Source organism: Symphodus melops, assembly GCF_947650265.1.
Source record: "Symphodus melops genome assembly, chromosome: 16".
Classification (NCBI taxonomy): Eukaryota; Metazoa; Chordata; class Actinopteri; order Labriformes; family Labridae; genus Symphodus; species Symphodus melops.
In genome coordinates, this window is record NC_136706.1 from 19,431,421 (window position 1) to 19,455,634 (window position 24,214).

At 40.1% G+C, this 24,214-nt stretch overlaps 1 protein-coding gene across 1 annotated transcript in view; it reads right to left on the bottom strand.

Moving 5' to 3' along the window:
• Positions 1-24,214, bottom strand: part of LOC306836854 (uncharacterized protein) — an 83,452-nt gene that overhangs the window by 22,543 nt on the left and 36,695 nt on the right. The window contains exons 8-35 of the mRNA XM_079364186.1: positions 16,659-17,294; positions 15,253-15,297; positions 14,808-14,927; positions 13,830-13,868; positions 13,675-13,728; positions 13,528-13,581; positions 10,893-11,000; positions 10,725-10,778; positions 10,428-10,481; positions 10,166-10,210; positions 9,714-9,767; positions 9,059-9,103; positions 8,916-8,969; positions 8,584-8,628; positions 8,422-8,475; positions 8,258-8,302; positions 7,326-7,379; positions 6,417-6,461; positions 6,279-6,332; positions 5,979-6,086; positions 5,642-5,695; positions 4,769-4,822; positions 4,606-4,650; positions 4,236-4,289; positions 1,961-2,005; positions 807-860; positions 305-358; positions 137-190 (exon numbers count right to left, since the gene is read on the bottom strand). Coding sequence (XP_079220312.1) covers positions 137-190; positions 305-358; positions 807-860; positions 1,961-2,005; positions 4,236-4,289; positions 4,606-4,650; positions 4,769-4,822; positions 5,642-5,695; positions 5,979-6,086; positions 6,279-6,332; positions 6,417-6,461; positions 7,326-7,379; positions 8,258-8,302; positions 8,422-8,475; positions 8,584-8,628; positions 8,916-8,969; positions 9,059-9,103; positions 9,714-9,767; positions 10,166-10,210; positions 10,428-10,481; positions 10,725-10,778; positions 10,893-11,000; positions 13,528-13,581; positions 13,675-13,728; positions 13,830-13,868; positions 14,808-14,927; positions 15,253-15,297; positions 16,659-17,294 — 2,181 coding nt within the window. The remainder of the gene's footprint in view (positions 1-136; positions 191-304; positions 359-806; positions 861-1,960; positions 2,006-4,235; positions 4,290-4,605; positions 4,651-4,768; positions 4,823-5,641; positions 5,696-5,978; positions 6,087-6,278; positions 6,333-6,416; positions 6,462-7,325; positions 7,380-8,257; positions 8,303-8,421; positions 8,476-8,583; positions 8,629-8,915; positions 8,970-9,058; positions 9,104-9,713; positions 9,768-10,165; positions 10,211-10,427; positions 10,482-10,724; positions 10,779-10,892; positions 11,001-13,527; positions 13,582-13,674; positions 13,729-13,829; positions 13,869-14,807; positions 14,928-15,252; positions 15,298-16,658; positions 17,295-24,214) is intronic.

Below are 24,214 nucleotides of genomic sequence, written 5' to 3' on the forward strand. Positions count from 1 at the left end.
AATCAATAAACTGTATTTATAATGAGTTGTGAGAGCATATTGTTCATGTAGTTCATATACTACAAATATGATGTTTCAGCTGTAGAAAGGTAGTATAGGTGCGATCATGTATATGTCCTGCTAAGGATTCACTTACATACATGCCTACTGGGCCCTGAGGTCCCTCCACGCCTGGCTTTCCTGTGAAACCCTGAGAAAACACATGCCAAGCACACATCTACATAACACGCAGTGGCACACATGAAGCACACAGCTTGCTGTAAATGTAATGGAGGTCATGACTGCTTCAAGTCGGAGCACTCACCCTGTCTCCTGGGGGTCCTGGGGATCCTGGAGGCCCTGATTTCCCCGGCGGCCCCTGTCAGATAAAAACACCAATTTGTACCACCTGATTATCTGTTCACATTACATCAGCCCAAACACTTTCAAGGTGACACCTGCTGGACATGGACACTGCAGGTCAGCTGTACTTTTGAAGAAATCCCAGCATACTAGAGTGATGCTTGATTGCACTCTGACTGTTGTTTGATTGGAAGATTGCTTTGCTGCAATGTTTTGGCTCAGCTTACCTTAGAGATCAGATCAAACCTCAGAAAAACACACCACATTTAAAGTCTTTTTTCCACAGCTAATAGATTCACAACATTCTCCATTTATATGCTGAAGAAGATCTGTTTATCTTAAAAACGTGTTCTCCCCTGCTGCTCTCTTTCTGAAAAATTCAATTCCACTGAAATCAAATCCTCTCACACTTCCAGACCTTTTTCTTTAAAAGGAAACAACACAAGAAAGACAACGACGCGTACCAAAGATCCTGGCGGGCCATCTGCTCCTCTGTCTCCAGCAATTCCTTGAAAACCCTAAAAAGAAGAAAAATAGTCATCAAAAATTTATCAGGAACGAGGAATCAAAATGAGAAGTGGAAAGGGACAGAGTGGGGTGAGAGAAGAAAAATAAACAGGAGTCGGAAACCTGAGCAGAAATACAAATAGGAAGCTGGCATTTATTACCTGTACACTGACACCGAGCTGTTTATTTACCTGTCTGAGATAGTTGATCGAGCATTGCACTTAGAGTGGCTGAATCTGCTGTATAATAGTTTCACGATTAATGAGGCTACTCCCTATGTGCCACTATGGATAATGTATTGGTGATTAAGAGTTTAAGACGTTTTAACAGTTGCATTTATCTTTGTTATCCTGAGCAATCGACAATGTGGAGGCTGTGAATTTGTTAATACAGAACTTGTTACTGCGGGACAAAATAAGCTCTTTAAAAGTCCCTCATGGGACGAGGAAAGTGTAAGACAATAAACAACTGATGTGGGTGTTTTTTCACGCTGTCATTTTCAGGGAAATCTTCATGTTACAGTTACACAAATCTGATTCCACCTCTTTTTTTATATCAGTCTGAAGTGGGTGATTCCTTTTTTAAAGTTTCCTCATGACAAAGTTCTCCAATGAACAACACCTGTCTCTAAGGATGATGGTTATCCTAGTTTGGTGACAGGCAATAAGCCTGGACTTCAACCTCATCCAACCTTTGGAATGAGCTGACTGTAAAAGCCTTTTAGGAAGAGTGGAGTATGTTAAGCTGAAGAGTTGCTGCTATGGTTTGGGAAAACAAATACGGTATCATGACTTTGAACTGAGGGAAAGTCAGGATTCAGAGGATCATGACACCACAGTAAATCAATTAAGATACCTACATGCATCCTCAGCCCTGACAACATTCAGTGAACACACCTGATATATTTAATAAGCTTGCTGCTTACTCTCCGCCTTGTTCAATTTGTGTTTCTGTTTTCCTCTTTATGAATCATAAAATCACCCACATGTAATCCTATCCTATCCTTTAAACATGTTACTTATTTTTGTTCTGCTGAACCCTGCAGCCCGCGGCACAGAGCCAACTGGAGGCATAATGTGAGAAGCTGAACACTGAGGTCTAACAGTCTCACCATTAGACCTTTACTGCCCTCACTGCCCGCTGCACCCGAGGGACCCTGAAACACAAGAAAAAGACCAACAATGCAAAAGAGTACGAAAAGTATTTTCACATAAAATTATGAACTCTTACATTTTGCTTGATTTTATTAAGTGAAACAAAAAAACAATTCCAATGAGGGGAAAATGAAAAACTTGTTCCCCTTGTAAAATAAAGTTTGACGATTTTCATGTAGCATTTTTCCTTTGAATGTTATTCCTCTTTATTTAAGGAGAGGAAATCAAGAAAAAAATGGTAAGAGAAGGAAAAGAGAGTGGTTATGGCAAAAAGTCAAATAAATAAAAGTATCTAATAAGTGTAAGGTGATATTACCATACTGCTCAACGGGGCATCTGAGCTCAGCTAACCTGTTCTAACACACATTTTTAATTTCAGACTGCAAGGTACAAATAACCGCAGGAGGAAGTCTTAGCTGCATGTTGACACATTACTGCAGCAGAGTGGGCACTAATATGTGAGTGGCTAAATCCACCTTTTACCTTCCAGTTCCTGTGCCCAGAGCATACGACCACCTGCCTGTAGTTCTTGCCAGCTTTATTATTTCTCTGCTGCATCTAGTGACACTCTTATTTCATTAAAACTCGTGCCAGTCCCTATTTGAAAACATTCGTTGTGCATTTTACTTGGCTGTGTGAGAACACCAGGGTTAAATTGAATCCTTCATAAATTCTGTAAGGCACATTCCTTTTGGTCTTTCTTGACAGGAGGACCCCATACAGGGAGGAGAGAAGGGAGGGAGACAGAGCCTTTAAATACAGAGTATGACCCACTACCAATGTTTCCTACCAACCAGGAAACTGATCAATGAGGTGATGATCTCATATCACAGAGATCTGCCTGTTTGTTTCTCTACTATCCACAGAGATAGTGAACAGTCATTAGCTTAGATTGAGGCTACTTGTTTATTTACACATTGAGTAGAGTGTGGGAAGAGGGATCCAATCACACGTAATCCCTGGAGACATGTGGAGACATGTATTGAATTGTAAAGTGTGAGCTGCCATATTAAGAGCTGTCCACTTGTGATCGGATCCCCCACAATGCATGTTAATATCAGTCGTTAACAGGCTCTTCTAAAAACCGCAGACAAAACATGCTCTTTGTAAACTGAAGATAGATAGATAGATAGATAGATAGATAGATAGATAGATAGATAGATACTTTATTGATCCCGAGGGAAATTCAGGAAAAGATAAATGTGCAGGACAGTGATGTACTGGACTTTCTCTGGCCACCTCAGGTTAAGAAAAGACTCCAGTGCATGAAAGGATTTAACAATCCAGATTTAAACACGGTCGTTTGTGAACTTAAGAGTTGATGGAAGGTGGATTATGTAACCGTCAGGCGGAGCCCAGTCAGGTGCTTCCCCTTATTTTAAGTATTTTAGTGCCAACGTTTATTTTCCCCTGGAGCTTCATTTCAATCAGACAGTTAACAGGCTGAATTTAATCAAGAAAACCAACAAATGTTAAATAACTCCTTATTTTAGATTACTAGTTATATGTAAACAATGTTTCAAACAGGGTGCTGATGAATGAGACAGACAGCCTGAACTACACAGCACACAGTGTAGAGCTCAATACAGGATGTGTAACAGCCCCCCACGGAGGTCGAGCACTGTACAACACTGCCTCCTGCTGTCTGGATTAAATATTACCACAACCTTTGAAAACAATTACCATCTTAGCAGTCGAAGTAAAATAATAAAATAAGCATTTTACAAATATGAGAAACATTTACATTTTGGAAAACATTTTATAATGCCAAATTACAAAGGAGAAAATTAGAGCACTCTTCAAAGTGTTTCACATCTTGTAAACTTGCAGTGTACGTAGTATGGTTTAATAAAATGTAAAAGCAATTCTCAGCCTATTGCAAAATGTTAAAAACTGCAATTATATCACATTGTGACTCAAGCATGGTGACAATATGGTATATTGGGGCCTTTTACACTTTTTACTTCCCAGCCACCACAGCAGTTGATCAGGTCCATTCTTTTACTTTCCTTTAAAGCTAGATATAGTTTAAGAAGCAGAAATTATCATTTAGTCCCATGTTGTGCAGACCAGTAAATATTGTTAAGATCTGTAATTTGAAATGCATATCCATAGTCCACCGAATTCCTAAAAATAAAAAGCTTTACAGAGTAATACTCGTACAGTAAGTGACACACAGACACACATGGCATTGACAGTTGGTAAGATTGAAATATGATAGAGAATGGGAACCTGTGTACCAGGCTTTCCTTCTGCTCCCTCTGGTCCAGGAGGCCCCGTCAAACCCTGATGGGAGAAATAAAGTAGAAACATACAAACATGTCAACTGTTTAAAAATGTGTGCAGCGACAAAACTCCAAACATGGACGCACTTATTACGATTAAAACATCAGCTATGAAAATCTGAATGATTTCAACTTCTCTTCGGATGTTTTGTTTTGAATACCAATCATGAAATGAATCATTTGTCACTGCACAAATCACAACAAACGTTTCCTCATGACACCTGACAGAAAGTGGCAGGTTTCAGACTTTTAGGACTAAAGGAAAATTAACCATTTAGTTACAGTCTGATAGGCTTTAGAATAATGGAAAAGTTTACCGGTGGACCTGGCTGGCCAGTGTTGCCTCGCTTTCCTTGCCGACCCTTCAGAAAAAACAAAACAAAAACAAAAACACATTAACACCAAAAAGGAACAAAGAAGTGCTTCGAAAGCCTAATACATAATAATATATTCATGAGTTTCTTCAGCTTTATGTAATACCTTGCTTCCTCTGGGTCCTGGTTTGCCACTACGTCCATCTGGTCCTCTATTGCCCTTCAAAGATGTGAGGATGTTAGTAACTGTGGCAGAGCATCAAGCACCTGTATACATATATGTATAAATGATGTTTCAATTCCAAAGCAGCGATGCTAATGTTGTGTAGTCATGGGAGGAAGTTGATTATTTTTTATATTTCTGTACTCAGAACATTTTTGACCTTTGACCTAGTTCCCATCTCTTTCCGAGAATCACAAAATGTGTAATGTGCTTATTACCACACCTGGCAAAACATGGTTCAATGAATCTGGACATTTGAAAACAGCTTTACACTTGATATGGCTTAATAAGGACTCTGATACTGTGGACTGGCCAGGCGGTGTCTCTATCACACCGTTTAGTGTAGGGTAGAAACACATACAGACCTGCAGATTGGGTATGCTTAGCTAAGTAAGCCATGTACACTGTTGCTGATAGTTATGCAAAGTTTTTCAACAGTGTGTTTGTACGTCTCACAAACACAAAGTGCATCCTCAACTTGAGCCCTAAAGCCAAATAAGTGTTTTGTTTTGGTTTGTGCAGGGGATTCAGATTTGTTAGCAAATACAAGATAAGAGTTTTTCTTCATCATCTTATTGAGGTTTTGGCTGAGGCCTGAATTGAGATTAAAACCCTGATGTTTATAAAGACATGCTCTCGTTGACTTGCAGGCTGCAGAATAATGGCTCTGTTTGCTTTTTGATATATTGGATGGTTAAATGTACATGCAGGAAGCTAGTGGGCGCTCTCGTGTTTCAGAGTGAAATGTGAAGTTTGGATCAACATATGAAGTCATCTGACATTTCTTTGTGTTCAGACACATTAATCATCACTGACCTTTAACCCACGGCTGCCCTGTTTCCCCTGAAGGCCCGTTTCTCCATTTGTGCCCTGAATGAAGAAAAATAAAAGTCAGCCAAGCTTGTTTCCTTTTTCACCTTCACCACACATCGTCTGTTCCTGGTTAAAAGATCATTTCATAAAATGTGATGCTGCAAATACTTTGCTACATTGTGGAATTAAAATCTTGCAATCAAGCTTGTTTTTCTTATCGTCAGTGTAAATCACCATCCTACAAAAAGCAACACGGGCTATTTGATCTGAAAACAAGTCGGCTTCTGTAGTAACTTGTGTAAATCAGTCAGTCAGATGACTGAAGGGCTTTTCAGTGTACCTCAGGGCCTGTGGAGCCAGGTTGGCCCTTGATGCCTGGAAAACCTTGGAAGCCAGAGGTGCCCCTCTCTCCCTGAGGTCCCATAATACCTGCCGGCCCTTGAATACCCTGAGATGAAAACAGAAAAAATTAAACTATTTAAAATATTTCAAAAAATATTCAGTCTGAATGGAAGAGATCTTTGTGAATCACACAGCTCCCGAGATGTTAGGGTAAACATGTTGGAGCATTTTGACAAACATGCTTATGCTCCTCGTCTTGTTGGCATTTTAAGGTTAAAAAACATTTGCTAGCTCATACTTTGTCGCCTTTAGGTCCTGGATCCCCCTTGTCCCCGTCTGGTCCCCTGTTACCCTGTAAACAGTCAAATGGTCAATGGGAGTTTACATTATAGGGTTTTGCAGTAAATGTGTTTTGAAATCTACCAAGAGCACCCACCGGCATGCCAGGAAAACCCACAGGACCCTGTCTCCCAGTGGCACCCTGGAAAGAAATCAGACATGAGCAACCATGGCTGATGGAGTGAAGGACCAATCAGCAACTTACAACCTAATTATCAGAAGTGTAAACAAGAAAGTGGTTCACAACAAGAAAGTGATTGTACAGAGAAATAATTCAATTATCCAAAAAGATAGAAGTTAATGTAATTTCAGAAATTAAAAAAAAGGTTGAATGAGTTTGACTACACAGTGAAAATAAGTCAAACACTTTGCAGAACTGATGCATCTTTAAACAAAAAGCTGTTTATATCTTAAAACATAACATAAAATAATACTGCTCATTAAACAGTACGAGTATCTCCCGTTCATGTTGGGCTCTTTAAAAGGAGGTTAAAATACTTTGCAGCAAATACATGAAAAAAAAAGCTCTAAACGTATCTTGAGTCAGTCTCCCGTTTCTCTAACATTTAAGTCATACCTGCAGTTAAAGAAGCGTATCATTAACTGATTATGAAACTTTATAACAGTGAACATTATTGTGCTTCTCTCAATGATCAAACATGTATACGTGTTTGTCTTTGTGCAAAGGTCTCTCTTAAATAAAAGATCTCAATTAGACTACCTGATGTTACCCAGAATAAATCAAATCATGTCATGGTCCACTCAGGTACTACAGCCAGCAGAGGGCACTGTCACACTGTTGTAGTGCCTCTGAGAGCAAAGAGACAAAATCTTCAGTTTGTGAAAGATGAAAAGCTGCTGTGGAGACAAAAGGGTCTGTCAGCGAACCCTGCAGAGGAGGGAGTCTGAATCAACCACTCTATCAAACCTCCAAACTGTCCATCAAATGTGTTTGACTGTAATGTGATGATGTAAAACCCTGAACTCATGTGTGAATGCCACTCACCATGGGTCCCTCAAAGCCGGGATCCCCACGGGCCCCGGTTGGCCCCACAGGCCCCTGATGTGAAAAAAAAGAAACATCACAGAGGGATAAGATTTGGTATTCTCTGTTCTTAGATAAGACCGGAGTACACAGCTAGTTGCTCTTACATGTAGACATCTATATAAGACTAATCTACACAATGCCAAACCGATTCTACTTAGTCCGTGGCTCTCAAACCTTTACTGAGGACATATAACCCAATTACCATAAAACTATCTGGGGAAACCCCCCCCCCCCCCCCCCCCCCCCAAAAAAAACCCAGCGTGATAGATTCTGGCATGAAAATGCATGATTAAGTATTTTCCCAACATGAGGACTGAGCTACTCTTAATATTTGTTCCATCAGAAAAGCATAAGGACACACCCTTTAAAATACTACTACCATCAATACTTTATTTAAAATATGTACATCTGATGAAAGTTTTTTTTTTATTCCACTTCATCACGATTGAAACATACCAGTTAAAGGTCTGCTATAGATATAGTTATATAAATAGATTCTTGGATTGAAACTATCGTTTCTTCATTATCTGAAAGACTCTGCATTCTTCTGCATCGATTGAATGCAGGTACACTTACGACGGAAAAAAACTCAAATGGAGGAGAATGAAAGTCACACAGAAGGTGTTCATTTCAAACAGAGGCAGGACACCAGGCGACATCCTGAAACCTAAAGTCATGCTAGTTCAGTCTCTAGATTTGGATATGAAAAGTTTGACACAGACCGAGACATAACACAGTCCTGATATTTATACATATATATTTATATATATATATATATATATATATATATATATATATATAATGTATTTCTTTTATGGAGGTCTCTTTTGGCTCACTAAAGAAAGAAGATTAAACCAGGAAAATGTTCACTTGATAATAAAAAAACGTACAGAATCTCCTTTAGGTCCAGCAGCCCCAATCAGTCCTAGATGACCCTGTAAAGATACAAATATCAACTTTAACCCTGTGCATATTAGTGGCTGCAAGGTGAATACAGCAGCTCCACAATCAGTCATCAGTCTCCGTGGGCAGCCCGGCCTTGAACTACACTCACTTGAGATCCTCTAGGTCCTGGAGGTCCCATCTGTCCCTCTAAACCTGGAGGCCCCTAGTCAAGAAAAGGAAAGCCAAACATGTCACGCCAAACAAAGTGTCACAACATTTCCTGGAAGTTGAATAACTGCAGCATATAAAAGCAAACATAATGTCTGTATACCTGTGGGCCTTTGGGGCCGACACTGCCAGCAGGACCCATGTCCCCCTGAAAGGAACAATAAACCATTTATACACACGGGAACTCACCTGCTGACTGAGCTCATACTCTCAAACAATTTGTCCATTTCTGAAAATGTCATCATGAGAAAATGAATTTCAAAATACAAAACATGTTCATGCAGTGACAGAATGAGATCGCTTTTCATGTCAATTCTTCATCTTTGTTTTCTTTCTATATATTTGAACAAATTCATCATAAGATGGATTAAATAAAGAAATAAAGTAACCAATCAGAAAGAGCTGTATTCGCTATTGGTTGTGCGAAATCCTTACCCTTGATCCATTAACTCCTTGATTGCCAACTCTTCCTGTGAACCCTGTGGCGCCCTGGTAAACACACAGAGATCATACAGTATATACTGATATCGAGCACTATTTAACTCATATTTAGACAATGTTGCTGCTTGTCTGCTTACCGCCGGGCCAGGCGAACCTCGAGGACCATCCAACCCTCTCTCCCCCTGATGACAAGAAGTTCAGAACAGTATACATGATCACCCTCTCTCACAAGAAAACACCTACTGTATAACTACATCTTAAAGTGGAGAGTTATCCAAAAAGTCTGTCATTAATTGCTCATCCCTTACAGTCTGGAAAATGTAATGAATGTTTTATGAGAACCAAACACAGCTTGTGTAAAGTAGGGTATTCCTCTCCCTCATTCACATTACAGCTGCAAAGAAGATATAAAAAACATTCCAAAAACATTTTCTTAAATACTCTTCATTTGAGCTCTAACCAAAGCAGTATAAATATTGTATTATTTTTCTTGTGGCTAAACCACAAACAAAGTCAATAGTTTGGAGAGGGATCATAATATAATAATTAAAGGAGTACATTCAATGTTTATTACACATTTCAGTTGTTATAGCTGCTCTGGGATACTAATTCTGTTTCTCGAACTAATTCTTTAAATGTCGAAATAACCACACAAAGTCAGTCTGAAGTAAACAGTGTGAGAGATAAAACCAAACCAAAGACACATTTTGTGTATACATATTCTATTATACAAGACAAATATTTGTGCAAAGAACTTCTTAAGCAACAACAGAGAGATAAAACAACACTCACATCAGGGCCAATGGGCCCCTCTGGCCCGTCGCCACCGCGCACCCCCTGAGGCCCCTGCAGAGAAGATTTTTAATGTAGACTTAACAACAATATATCATTCTGACACACAGACTCGGCACACTATTTTCCAAAACAGGATTCAGCAATGACTTGCAGTAATAGAGATTCTCATTCCATGTCAGTTTATTAGCAGTATAATCAATCTGAGTGAAGAGACAATTATAGGAGTCAGCTCCTGACTGTTCAAAGCAGGACAAAAACTGATTTAAGAGATTTAACCCAGCTGTAAGAGTCATTCTTTAAACAGATCTTTGTACATGACAACTGACATGTTCTTTGTGAGTAACATCAGAGGACAGAGACATTGCAAAGTGTTCATTATAAAAAGGTTAAATCTCTGATTTATTTCACTCCTGAAAAGGAACCAAAAACAAGTAGAGTCTGAGACTTACTGGGGGTCCGACATGGCCTGGTGGGCCAGGTAAACCAGTTGAGCCCTATAAAAATGGAAAATCATAAAAAAGGTTATATATGTACACAGTAAATGCAGCATGGTCTGTCTGCTGTTTGCAAACCTCATAAAGACGCGTAGAGTAAAAGTTCTTCATGTTGTGCAGCAGTGAGTGTCAGTCATGCATGAGTCAGTGGTTTGCAAGGACATATACAGTTTATTCTTCACATTCAGAATGGTTGATCAATAGCATTAATAAGTACCTTTTCACCAGGTTCACCAACTTCCCCTCTTGGGCCTTTAAGGCCAACAAGACCCTGAATACGTAAACAAACAATTCCTTTTTTAATCACTCTCATCCTGTTCATATCATTGTGTATCAGCAGCTGTTTAAATCTATCCATTACACAACAACCTGGAACATAAAGAAGCATTAAGCTAAAGAGACAGTTTTAAAAACTCAGAGTTTAAGAACATTTAGGTGGTAAAACAAAAGACAAAAAATGAGTTCAGACTGTTCACAGTTTCACAAACAGTAAATCCTGAATGTCATTACTCACCTCGTCCCCTTTTTCCCCCTTGGTGCCTCGCTCCCCCCTGTATCCCCAGGGGCCCTGATGTCAAACAGACATGGGATGGAGAAACCATAAGCACCTCATAATATGAACTATAATGCACATGCATTATTTGTGTGCCGTTAAAGTGATTATCATACAGAACTTTCCCACCTGTGATCCAGGAGCACCACACGACCCGGGCTCTCCATCTTCACCATTCTCCCCGTCTTTCCCTGGGGCCCCGGCTCGTCCAGGAGGGCCCCGTTGACCCATCTCACCCTAACAGACAAAATAAATAATACCTCCTGTTGATGCTGACTCTTTATCGACCTTGGTGAACAGTTTGGACATCTTCATAGATTTACTTAAGGAGCACGTTCAATCTACAAACATGCTGAGCTTCACACTGTCAAATAACTTGAGTTTACATGACATTCATTTGTACCATAAAGACACTGACCCGCTCCTCCACTCACCAGAGACGTTCATCACACAGATGGATCATCACCTGAATATCATCAATGTGTCGAAAAGACTGTGGTTACAATAACTCTGGCTGCAGACAGGTGGAGAACATGCATCTACTCACAGAGAACGGCGAAACCACCTGTGCCTGCCAAGTTAATCATCAGACTTGTTTGTGATGCCTGGATTAATGGACAACACGCCTGCATGCTGCTTTTATAATCATGCTTAAAACGCTTCACTGGAACAGTCAGGGATTCTGTGCCTTGCTCACTGGCTCTGATCTCGGTCGGAGCTTTTGTTCAAATTGGTTTCAAATTAATTCAGCGAGCATGGAGCTTGAATTAAGTGGAGCATTGTCTACAACAGGGATTCTCAACCCCATGAGCCTCCTGAAACCGACACTGTTCGAATGCAGCCACTCATAGTACGTTGCATCACCCATTTGCTGCAAATTATAATAATAATGCCTTAAGTGCAGAATATTGGCCAACTTGTTTTTGGAAGCCAGATGGGACCATATTCACTCAGATGAGAGGTTGGACATACACTTCTACTTCTCTATCAGAGATGAGAGATTCTGTATTAGCAACAAGTCAACAGCTGGAAGACATACCAAAAAGCCTGAACCACTTTTGTATCCATTTTACTGTAAATGGAGGTAGAGACATCACAACAATTAGATAAATGATTACTGAGAAAATAAATCAAGTTGTGTAACACCCTTGGACATCTGACTTCTGTTTGCAAACAGTGGAGCATACTAATTGACTAAATCTAAATAACTGCAAGTTCAAAGCACTTCAACACAAGCTTCACTGTGAGATCACGAGGCATCCTCTGCTACTTAGAGCCTATTGTTATGACAAGCTTACAAATTAATCATTTCAATCACGCTTTGAATCATTTAAAAAAAAAAGTCTAAAATATTCAGCAAAGCCAAACATAAAGTTTTCAAACCCTGTGTGTCGCCTTGGGACCTCTTCTTGGTCATCCAGCGCCTCAGGTTGGAAATGATTGTTGTGTTACGTGCCGACCAAACATCCCACAATCAAGCCTAATTACTGTATGCTTTTGCTTGTGTGCATGTTTGTATGTATTGGACATGTATTTATCTATGCACACAGACGATGAGGTAACCTTACCAACAAGAAGATATCTGGTTATGATAGAACAAACCTAATATGCTTACATTCATGCAGGCTACACAGTAACTGAAACACAAACATACACAAACAGTGGATCTATATTCTCTGCCACACGGGATTTAAACAAACCAAAGTGTACCGGCGACTTGAGTGTTTCCAACTCTCCAAACCACACTGTTTGGTCTCAGTACCAAGTCATTACTCAGCTGAGACCTCACACAATAAATGTCATCAGGCTCACACTTTCCATATGGGCACAGCGGACTTCCAGGACGCATATTTATGTATTTTAAAAAGGATTTTGACATGGATATAACACAGCTGAATTCACCTTCACCATTTAAGGCTGTTCACCCAAACAAACAAAGTCAAAGGTTTTCAAATCTGATGGGACCCTGCACTAAATCACAAGCAATGAGAGAACAAGTAAGTTATGAAATAACTCAGAAGAAATTGAGAAAACTGGATCCAGTACGCCTCAGTGTAATCAAACTTAGGAAAAAAACATGGAACATCTTAATTTAGCAATAAATATAATTTCATTGCTTATTCTCTCAAAATGAGAAGGTTACGTCACAGGGAGGTTCATGTGCAGAGGGTTTCCAAACACCCACTCCCTTTAACCACACTCACCCTGCTCCTCCAGCTCTGTTACACTTCATTTAACCTAACACTGTGTGGTTAGACCCGGTGAAACCGGATCCACAGCTCGGCTCGTTCTTAAAAAAATAAAAATCTTAGTGTTTTGTCTTTCACAAGTCAACCCCTTTGAAGTCAATCTGAACATGATGCGAATGATCGAAAGATCACAACGACTCCAAATGTGTCAGATTTCATTGAACGTGAAATGATGCCCAGATTTTTCCAACTGATGTAATGGTGCCGCCATAAAGCTGTGACTTACGTGAAACTAAAGGCCTCATTAAACGTCAATAAAGGGCTGGAATTTAAACAAAATCATTCAAGAGAGAAATAAAAGTAATGTCCTTCTTAATAAAGTAATTATTTTCCTCCTGACTTTATTGACAGGTCTTCTAGGCTATTCTCATTACCAGTGTTATGTTTACATCACCATATATTTGTTCCTGTGGGCAGAAACCTGTAACTCAAGACAGGACACCTCAGAAATAGCCTACAGTTCAAAAAACAACAAAGTAATCCGTGGAACAGGAAGTGAAGTTTTGGATGCTTACCATCTCTCCTGGCATCCCAGGTTGTCCTCGCTCCCCATGTTCGCCAGGTGGCCCCTGAGGAAGAAAAAAAAGATCAGTAGAAGGTCATTAAGCAGATATTCTAAGTTTTGTATCTATTTAGCCTCGTCATCTTTATTTTTGTCTAACCTGTATGCCAGGTCTACCCATCTCTCCAGGGGGTCCTGCAGAGCCTTCTTCACTCTGTAAACTCACAAAAAAAGAAACCAGCCTCAGGTCAACAAGAACCAGGACGAACACTTGACCCAACAAAGACAGGGTATGAAATGTTGCAGTGTACTTACAGGCCAACCAGAACGAAGTAACTGATAGAAATTGGTTTGCTGCAGGGAGATTAGAGACACAGTATGAATAAAAGAAAATGACAGAAAAATAGAGTATGCGTCTGAAACCCCTTTGTGGAACACATAACTGAAAATGAATACCATAAGCTTCTTGCAGACCCTCTTACTAAAACATCTATCCTCAGCTCATCACTTACTCTCATTCAGAAAAAAATGAATATGTGAATGACCCCTGCAGGACGTCCACAGAGAGTTCAAAGCACTTAGAGTAACAAATCTCCTTCACAAACGACCAACAGACTTATTTTGGGCCTCTTATTTCAAGAACAGACTTGCAGTTTCCATCATGCTGACTTACTGCTGGGTGTGTTCAACAACACACAGCTGTGGCCACTGCAGAGATATTAAACAGATGAGGATAAAGCATCAGCTTGCACGCACGCTAACTGTAGGGTCAGAGGTTTTACAGATAGTCTGGGGATCCTACAGACCAGGGTAAGATAGTTCAGCCTTTGGGAACATTTGATGTTTTTAGGATGATAAATTGCATAAAGGCTTAAGGAGAGAAGAGCAAAGAAACGTTATCTCGTTTATGGACACCAACATGTTTGAGAGACTTTGAGCAAATGTGCTAGCTTAGTCGGATTTGGATGGAGGGTAGATATCAATTTCCTCCCTCTGATTCTGGAGCGAGATTAGCCCAGGAAGTGTTAGTTCAGCTCATAAACCATAGACATGTTGATCCAGTTAGCCTGTAAATGTGTCCTTATTATACAGTTTTCTTTTCCCCCTAAGAACTCTGCAGTAGAAAAGATACAAGAGTGACTTCTCACCAGTTCAGTTTTTGCTCAGTGTGATATCATTTCTTGGGAAAATGTCAAATGCATTATACATAACAGTGGTTGACTGAACAATCAGATGACCATGCTCTGAATTTGACAAGTAGGGCTGCTGTAATAACAACTCAGCTCGTCTTACCTGAAAGGCAGCCCATTCCTCTGCTGTGTTTTTCCACAGGTAGAAGGTTGGTAAACCTGCTGGGCCAGGAGGTCCTGGTTCCCCCCTCTTTCCTGGACTCCCCTCGAGGCCCATCTTACCCTAGGAGATGTTAATGAAATGGCACATTATTGCAAGACTAATCAAGCAGTCTTGGTATTCTACAGCCTTGTTTTAATGTTAAATTGCACAAATGATTTGCTGTAGCCAATGAGATGTGGCATGAATAATGTTCACGTGAACTTAACAGAGGAATGAAATGAGTTTATAGCAGTGGGTATTCAAATGTCAAAAGTGATACTGAGCTATAAAACAAGATGTGGCTCCAGTGCTGGACATGCAAAAATCACAGGTGCACTAAGATCCAGAGTCAAAGTGAACAAAGGTAACACATCATGATAGGCTGCTATAAACAACTTTCTCTTACCTTATCACCTTTAAAGCCAGCAAGGCCAGGCTCACCTGAGCAGCCCTGTGAAGAAAGTAACAACCCTCCATAAAACCGCTCAACATACTCAAAGACATAGGTACTATGCAGTAATAGTACAATGTATTAACAATGCTCAGACACAGTTTGCGGCTTTTTGCAAAATACTTAAAGAAAAAACAAATAAATTGTGGCACACTGAAATTGACTTGACAGTCACAGAATGACAGTCACAGAATTGAGAGAGTTCACTCACAAGAAAGTGACAGGAAATGATTTTTCAGTTTGCCATTTTAACATTGTACAGTCCCGACTGACCGGCACCTGAGAACATAGTTTTGCTGTGCATGGGGTACACTGTTGATCATTAATATTGCAAAAAGGTTTAGCTCTAAAAACCTTGAGCATCAAAGTTATACTAAGAGACTTTAAAGATTAAAAATAGTAAATTCTTTAAATGTATTTTAGTAATATGAGTCGTCGTTTGCAACTCAGTTAAAAGAATGGAAAAACAGTGACAATAAAACAAATGCTTCCTTAAACAGAAACATGTTCACAAAAATTGTCAGAAGTGAAGAAATACACGGCACTCGACATCTTGATGTAGGCCTATTGTTTCAATGCACCTGCCAACCAATCTGAGAGTTGTATTTTCTGTGACCATGTCGAGGTAAGACCACTTTGCATTTAAACAAAATGAATACTTTGGCTAAAATATGAAGTTTGAAACAATCCTTTGTTTACACTAAAGCTACAGGCAGAGCAAGAAAGACCTGAAATGCAGAGCATGAGAAGAAAATCCTGAGCCAACAGGACATCCTCCTCCATGTTTCCTACAGACGTCTTCAATCACACTAATCGTGCAGAGTGATCCTGTGGATTTTATGGAGGCTTGACTCCAGAGACTGACCGAGCCGCCACCATATGTGCAGTCTGGTTCGGATTCTGTCTGTCTTGAGGTCCCATCTTTACCACCAGGTAAACCTTCTGATTGGATAGTTATTGATGATCTTATTTCTGGGCATCAAAGACATCACTTCAGCCAGAGAGTAAGATTCTCAAATTAAGTGACACTATGACAAACTGTTGACACTTCTTAAACGTGCGGTTTCCTTAGAGCTTGGATTTCAGCATCAAAGACATGTGGATCAACATATGTTTGAGCAGTGTAATGTTCCCTGATCAAACTCAGATGGTAGCTGATGGAGAACAGCTCTTGTAAGCTGTAAAGCATTAACGTCCCTTTTTTCATTCATGAGGCTTGACTTTAACTCTTTCTCTGATATGAAACATAAAATGAACAGATACATCAGATTGAAACAAACCTCAGTCCCGCCTAATGTCCCAAAACTGCTACATCATAAACTCTAAAACAAGGGATTTACATCAGCAAGAAGACCACTCACTTCTGGCCCTGGTGGACCCATTCGGCCTGGTGGCCCTCTCTGGAGCTGGTACATTTTGCCATCTGAGCCTAGGGCCAGGTCTCCATCTCTTGATACGATAGTTACAGTGCCAGGGCGCTCCTTCTTTGGCTGTTTACCTTTGTTCTCTGTTTTATGTTTGTTGGTGATTGGTCTCCCCTCCTCGGACTCTGAGACTGTCCTGGAACTCTCATCAGGCTCTACCTTAACGGGGTCTGTTTTTGTAATTCGATCTGATGGGATCTTTGGAAGCACAGGTAATCCCACTGAGGGCTTCTTGGTGGCCCCTACGACATCCAGATCAATGATGCCATTGGAGGGTTTTCCAGGGAACAGTGAGGAAGTCCTTCCACTGTAGTCTGTCTTTTTATCTGTGGTTATATTTTCCTCCAAGTCCTTCGAGGACAGCTCAGGCTTCCCCTTCTGGCTTCCCTTATGTCCAGTTCTGGATGGTTTCCACTGAGGGTTGATTTCTCCTCCATTTTGGAAGATTGGATCCAATAAGTCAGTGTCCTCATCTACCACAAAGACATCCCCGCGACCCACTGAGCCTTTTCGATTGGATCCAGAAGGCACCGTTCCATCTCCTCGAGAACTCCCTCGTCGCAGAAACCCATTCTGTGGAGAAAGAAGAAAGGAATTGGAGATTATTCAAGGACAATGTCTTAAACATTTTAACAGATGTTTGCTGGGTTGTGTCTCGTTTTGCTGTCCAAAACAATATTCGATGTGGATGTCTTACTTGGCTAACAAGTTTATCTAATGGCCAATAAAGATCACTCATTTTCAACATTACCGTATTGTAGTTGGTGTGTTTTTTGCACATTTACTACAACCAGAGAACCAAAGGTCAGTGGGTGGTGTTGAATTAAATATGTTATCTAGAATGAATCCAACCACTGTATGATAAAACAGTGTCTAACCATCCAGACAGAGAAGACACGACATAGCTTAAAAAAACAAAAAAACAAAAACTGGAAACCAGTTAATATCTTGTTGTAATGGAACTTTTCCTACATAGAGAACTAAATCACTCTCCTAAAGCCCCCGCAAAAACACTCCCTCACATCTTCTCATCTTTTTAATAGCCGCCATATGACATGAGATCTGCTGACAAATGCTAGGATTTCTTTGGCCTTGGGTGTCCTTTGTTTCTTTTTTTTCGACGCCATTACCGCTGGCCTTTCTGATTTCTGCTCAAAAGTTTAATTTCTGTCCAAAACACTTGGATACAATGTTTCTAAGTAACATTTCATTGGTGTTCATTGTGTTGCATTGTGTTAACAAACCACAAAAAATTTGTGATTATTAGAACTAAATCTCCTCACATTGCTGGAGCCTCCATTTCACCTTTGACCTTAAATTTAATATCAGGCAAGGTATCACAACCATGGTATCATTTGCTTTATGTTGAGGAAACACCTGGGATGACTTTTTTATTTTCAGAGTCCCCTCTGGAGAAGGCTACCTCACTTTATTTCAAAATAACTCCCATCTTACATAAAACTAACCCTAATTGTGCTGACTGTAAATCACGTTGGTTAATAACAAGAGCTGCCACAGTATGAACTTATTATTGACTCCGATGACGTCTCTGGCACATGAAAAAACATCTTTCAAAAAAAACAAACAAAGTAGTTTAAATTTCTGCGGCAACCAGAAGGTAGAAGGAGAAACAGAATAATGTACATTCAAAACTCAGTGACCCAGGCATTTCCCCTTGTATGTCACAGAGTATTACATGCAGACAAAAACACAACAAATGCACATCAATATGTTGTGCCTCAGGGAACAGTGGTGTGTGTGTGTGTGTGTGTGTGTGTGTGTGTGTGTGTGTGTGGGTGGTGGGGGGGCTTACTGAGAGGGATAGGGAGTAAAGGGCCGTAAATTTAGTTTGATGACCCTAATGGGTTGTAATGGAGAGCAGTAAAGTGGAGCTCAGAGACGTAGACAGAGAGCTCGAGGGTACGAGAACAGTGGCCTGCCTGCTGCAAAAAATACTTTCTGAGGATTGCGCAGTTAAACATTGTGGAGAATAAAACATTATACATGTGAACTATGGCACTGCACACCAAAGGATCAGTCCAGGTTTTCTCCGTCAACAATTTCCACGTTTTTTTTAAATCACATTTCCAAACCTTTTCCTCTCATCCTGATGAGATGAGTCAGTCCCTTATAGATACAGAGAGAAAGAGAGAGAGGAGAACGACATGAAGGAAAACAGCCACAGGTCAGATTTGAACCCGAGCTGTCTGTTCTCCAGGACTGTAGCCTCTGTACATGGGGCAGAACAGTAAACGCTAGGCTACCAGCTTACCAAACTGGGAACTACTTTATACTTATAATATAATGTAATATATAACCAAACGTATATTTGGTAACCATAAGGTATAAAGAGGCCTGGATGGTTACATGTGTTTTCTTTTTACAAGCATTCACTCTCTCAATTTTTTTTAAAGCTTGTTTTAATACACAGTATGATTAGTCGTTGCCTTTGTATTTATTTTGTGTTTAATATTTATAATTTAACTTTTCCACTCCTAAGCAAGATAATCATGATAATCACAGGAAATCACAATCCTTCTCCATGATTCTTAATAATGTGTCACATCCTCGATTTTCACTACAGGCTGTACACAGTGTTACAATTCAAATAGTGATAGAGGCAGATAGATAAACCGGCAGTGCCTTTTTATTTTAGGTGCTTTTGTCCCACCAGGGACATCAAGCTTAAAAACACACGATCAGAATGAATCTATCAACAAGCTTGCTGTGATAGCTTGCTACAGAAGTCTTTTTCTTTCAAGCATGATCAGTTTCACCACTACACTATTGTAATCAGGCCAAAGAGCTGATATCTTTGTGGCAGTGGTATTAAGCTCAGAAGACACCTTTAGGTCATAAAGCTTCAAAATTTGACACCATTTAAGATTCACCACAAAGCAGACATTGCATATCATGCATCTCAGTAATGAGCTTGTCAAGCTAATCTTTCATAATACCAGTAAATACCTCTTTAAAGCTTTAAATCACTTGCCAAGACAATGTTTACACTCTCAGAACGCACGCTGGAGCAAGCATAGACTCTGTGTGCTTATTCAGTGTGTGTGTTCTTACGCCACACTGTCTGATCACAGGCACAACATGAGTGAGAGTAACGTTCGGCCCACTCTATAGATGAAGAATCCACAGACTTCACAAACTTTACATTATTCTTAATTGCTCTCAATGCTCCTGCAAGAGAGGAACTCTTGATGTCTCTTCTACTGAAATTAATCTTTACATCACAAGTATTTGCTGCATCCGCTCCTAGCCCCAGGACCATAACACTGATTTTAAAAAGAGTACATGGATTGTGGATATCTATTGCCAATGTAGTCTTTCCACTATCTAAAGCTCTTTACACAATATGCTACTCAACCCACTGACTATTATACATACCCAACAGACTTTAATCAAGTTTTAATCCTTAAGCTCATGCTCCTAACCTTTTACACTGACCATTCAGCATTAAATAGAATAACAGCCTGAAACAAAATAATACAGTTGCTAAATATTTTAAACAAATTATATGTTGGAAAAGTATTCATCCATGGTTGCTTATAACTGCTTTGGCAGAGTGGTGTCAGTGCAGAATCGTAATGCTTAAAGGACACAATGACATTTTAGACAGACCAACAGTGTGGTTTGGTCCCAAGTGCTTTTGGGCTTTTTTTCTTATTGAAACCTTTGCACATATTCAGGCTGATAAAAGACAGTTGCTGCAGTTTAGTGTGGAAGATTTTGAGTGGTTTGCACCGAGCTGACCTCAACCTGATCCAACATCTCTGAAGACCTTCAACAAGAGACAACTTGAGAGTTCCACTTCATCGATGCAGTAATGGTGGTAATCACTGGAGCCTGATACTTCGTTACCTAAATCTTGAGTAATTTTTTACAAAATATAGGAGTCAAGTTTTACAATCACCTGTGGGTATAATATGAGTGCAGCCATGTGGTATAGTTTCGCAGTGTTTCTTACACATGTGAGCATCAGTGCTATAATTCATTATGATGTGAGGGATCAAAAAACATGCTGGCTCTGTCTTTTTGTCTGACGAATTACAAAATGAATTGTCAACAAAAATTCATCAAATTCATAGTATTTTTTTTTTTTTTTAAATACAACACAATGTATTGTACAAAGCGTCTGCATTACACATACTGTATAATTGCCATATAAGCATTTCTGGTTTCCTTTTTTGGATGAGCTTGTCAGCCTTTAAGACAGAACCTGGTCTGACTTGCCAGGACTTGAAACTTCTTATCCATCACACTGTCACTTGGTCTTGCTTCATTATTGTCTCAGTTACAGTATCCTGGTGTGGTAATGCAGTTGACAGATGTGTGAGTCAGTGTGGTGCTGCGGGTACAATGTCAGGATAAATTTGATAAACTCGACTTTTTAAATCAAAATCTGGCCACTTCAAACTCCACTTCAATTTCACAAGATATTTTTAAACAAATATGTAAGTGGGTTGTAATTTATCAAGCACATGTGACAGCATAAAGGGTGAACACATCAGTTATCCATTAGCAGAGTAGAGCAAATTCTACTTGGGATGCTCCTGATGGGGTATTTTAGAGTACTTGTTTACATGAGGGTAGTAGGGAGATATGGTTGCTATGCTAAAGTTTAGAGACTGCATTTGACCATCATAGTGAATCTGTGTTGAGAAAATATTTATGAGTTTAACCTACTACCAATTCTGGTGCTAACTTTCATTGAGTCAAGGGCAAACAGTGCACACCCCTAACTTCTACCAATACAGAAAATAAAGATCCACCTAAAGTAAATAACTAAATCAGTTAGACTGATTTTGACATGAAATACCTGGGCTAAATAAATGGTTTTAACAAACCACTGTCCTTCCATCAGCAAGTCTGTCTCCATGAACAGCTGACTGATCCTCTGTTAAGAGCATAGAGAAATCTATGGAGGCCCCTCAGCCTGACACTCTGCGCTGCAGGCTAGAGCACTTTCATAAACACACCACATACACACACACACACACACACACACACAATGAACACTTGCTCCTACAAAGGGCTAATCAAATGGCAAGGTCCGTAAATCTAACCGAGACACAGGTATGCAGACGTTCTCCAACTGGCTCAGTCTTGCAAACAGCAGAAGGTAATTTCAGCTGGAAAAATGTACAATGACAGTGATCTGATGTTTCAGGAGTATGGAGTATGGACAGACACATATGGCAGTTTTTAAATTACCAAAAACAGAAGAGTGTGAAAAAACTAGGAAAGTGTTGCTTCACCAATTAACAAAGAATGCCACGAACATTGTGCAAACCAGTGCAACAAAATCAGCAGCAGAAGTGTGAGAACACGAGGAGCCAAATGCCGGTAGGTTGTGATTCTGCCTTTGGATCCCCAAACATTTGTACGGTCTGAGGTCACAATGTCCAGTCTCAGAGTGCTAAATCACAACAAGCACGTTATACTTAGGGTTCATTTACTGTGGTTATGTGTATGTCATGTGCAGAAGAGTGAGCATCTGACTTTTCATTTATAGTTTTTGTTTGTAGGAGCTCAGCAGGTTTTGGACAGCATTAACACTTTCATGATCTGGGATTGAATTCTCACAAGGACCACCCATGTGCCCCCTCATGGTCGGGATCAAAGTACCCAACAAATCACCAGTGGTGGTCCCGGGATATAATGCAAAGCGAAAGACCTAGAAATTTAAACAATACATTTGATCTGTAACCTCCAGCTAAGCTACGACTTGAGTAAAAGGCCTACATTCCTAAACAAGCATTAAATGGACACACTACATAGACCCAGAGGCAAAACAGTTCAAGAGTTTCCATAATGATTTATGTATTGTTCTACTTTATGTTTACTGTCCACACAGCGACAAGCAAGCAGTATGTTAATGCTATATCAGCTCCCATTGATGTTATTATGGAGATGATTAATTCATCTCTATAAACAGATATCTGCATAAAAGTGTAGCTAACAATCAATTACAGATCAAATATTTCAACTTGCGTCACCAAGCCAATCAGCGTTTAGATTCCCTGACTATCTGTTATGCATCAGAAGTTATCTATTAGACCTCCATTCAACCATTTTAAACATATTTAAATGAATTGTCCTGTTATGGAGCGGGCTGACAAAGCAAAAAAAAATATTTTTACAAATCTGCATCATGTTATTTCAGCAAACATAATTCCTGTTCGTTGCAAGCTCAAGAAAATTGTTTTGTGTAGAGTTCACACCAGATAGATTTTCCACCTGCAAATGTTTCACATTGTCAGAAACTTATTTGAAGTACTTTAGTTTAAGAGCAAAATCAAACCCTTAGGGGCCACAAAGATTGTTAACTGTTAATCATACCAACATGCATTCTGGAAGACAAAAATGCCCTCCTCCCAGTTAAATCCCTGGAGTCATTTATCCATTGTGTGCAATTCAGGAGTCTGAAGAGTATTTCAAAACTTACTGCAGCAGGGTATAGAAAAAGTAAAGACAGATGGGTGGGCTGTACGGGGTTAGAGCAGTACCTTTGCTTTCCATCGCCTTTGACCTTGCACGTGCAATCTGTCCAAATCCAGCAACAGGCATCCCAGCAGCAAGTACCATCCAACATGGTGGGGCATGACTGCAGGAGACACCTCGGGTCTGTCTGCACTTTACCTCTGTGCACATTGTACCCACAGGCAGACCTGTAGACAGGAGGCTGATCCTGCTCCGAGCAGACACACCCACACACCTACTGGGTACACACCCTTCCACAAGTACCAACCATACATCTGTACAAACAATACATCTTACATGACACGTACTGTAGGAGACTGTGGCCCAGCCCACCAGCCCTCAGGGTGGCCTCTGTGAATGCTGGAAGATGTAAAGTCCATGGGGAAGGTGTTCTTTTACCAAAACAATGCATGCATTCGATGTTATAGCACAATAAATGATCATCCTAACCAGCAGTCCTAATACTTAACTAAATTAAGGGTGAGAGTGAACATCTGCTCGCAGCAAGCTGTTGGCACAACACACCGACCACAGCACCATGGGCAACTAAAAACCTTGCCGCAGTGAAAACTGCTTCAACTGATGGAAGCAGAACAAAAGGAACCAGGGATGATGTGAGGGAGTCCCCACCACTTCACACATGGATGGATTTGGAATTGGGTCCAAGGGAGTGTGCACACAACTAGACTTCGAGAAAAACCAAAAGCCTCCAGAGAACAATAAAATGAGGGCAGAGCGGCAGTGGCCTGATTCAGCAAAACAACCACAGCAGAGAGAAGATTTGAGGGTAAAAATTAACCGAGGATTGTCTGAGGTTGGTTTGATTTACTCGACCGGGTTTGACGAAAAAAAGACCTCCTGTGTATGAAAGTTGAAAATTGCTGAGCAGCTCCTTGCCACAGGAAGCATTACTTCATGTCTTTAAGGAACAAAAGAGGAGGTGGTCTCTGCAATATAAACAAATGAGAGCAGAGGGAGGTTGATTCAGGGCAAACAGAACC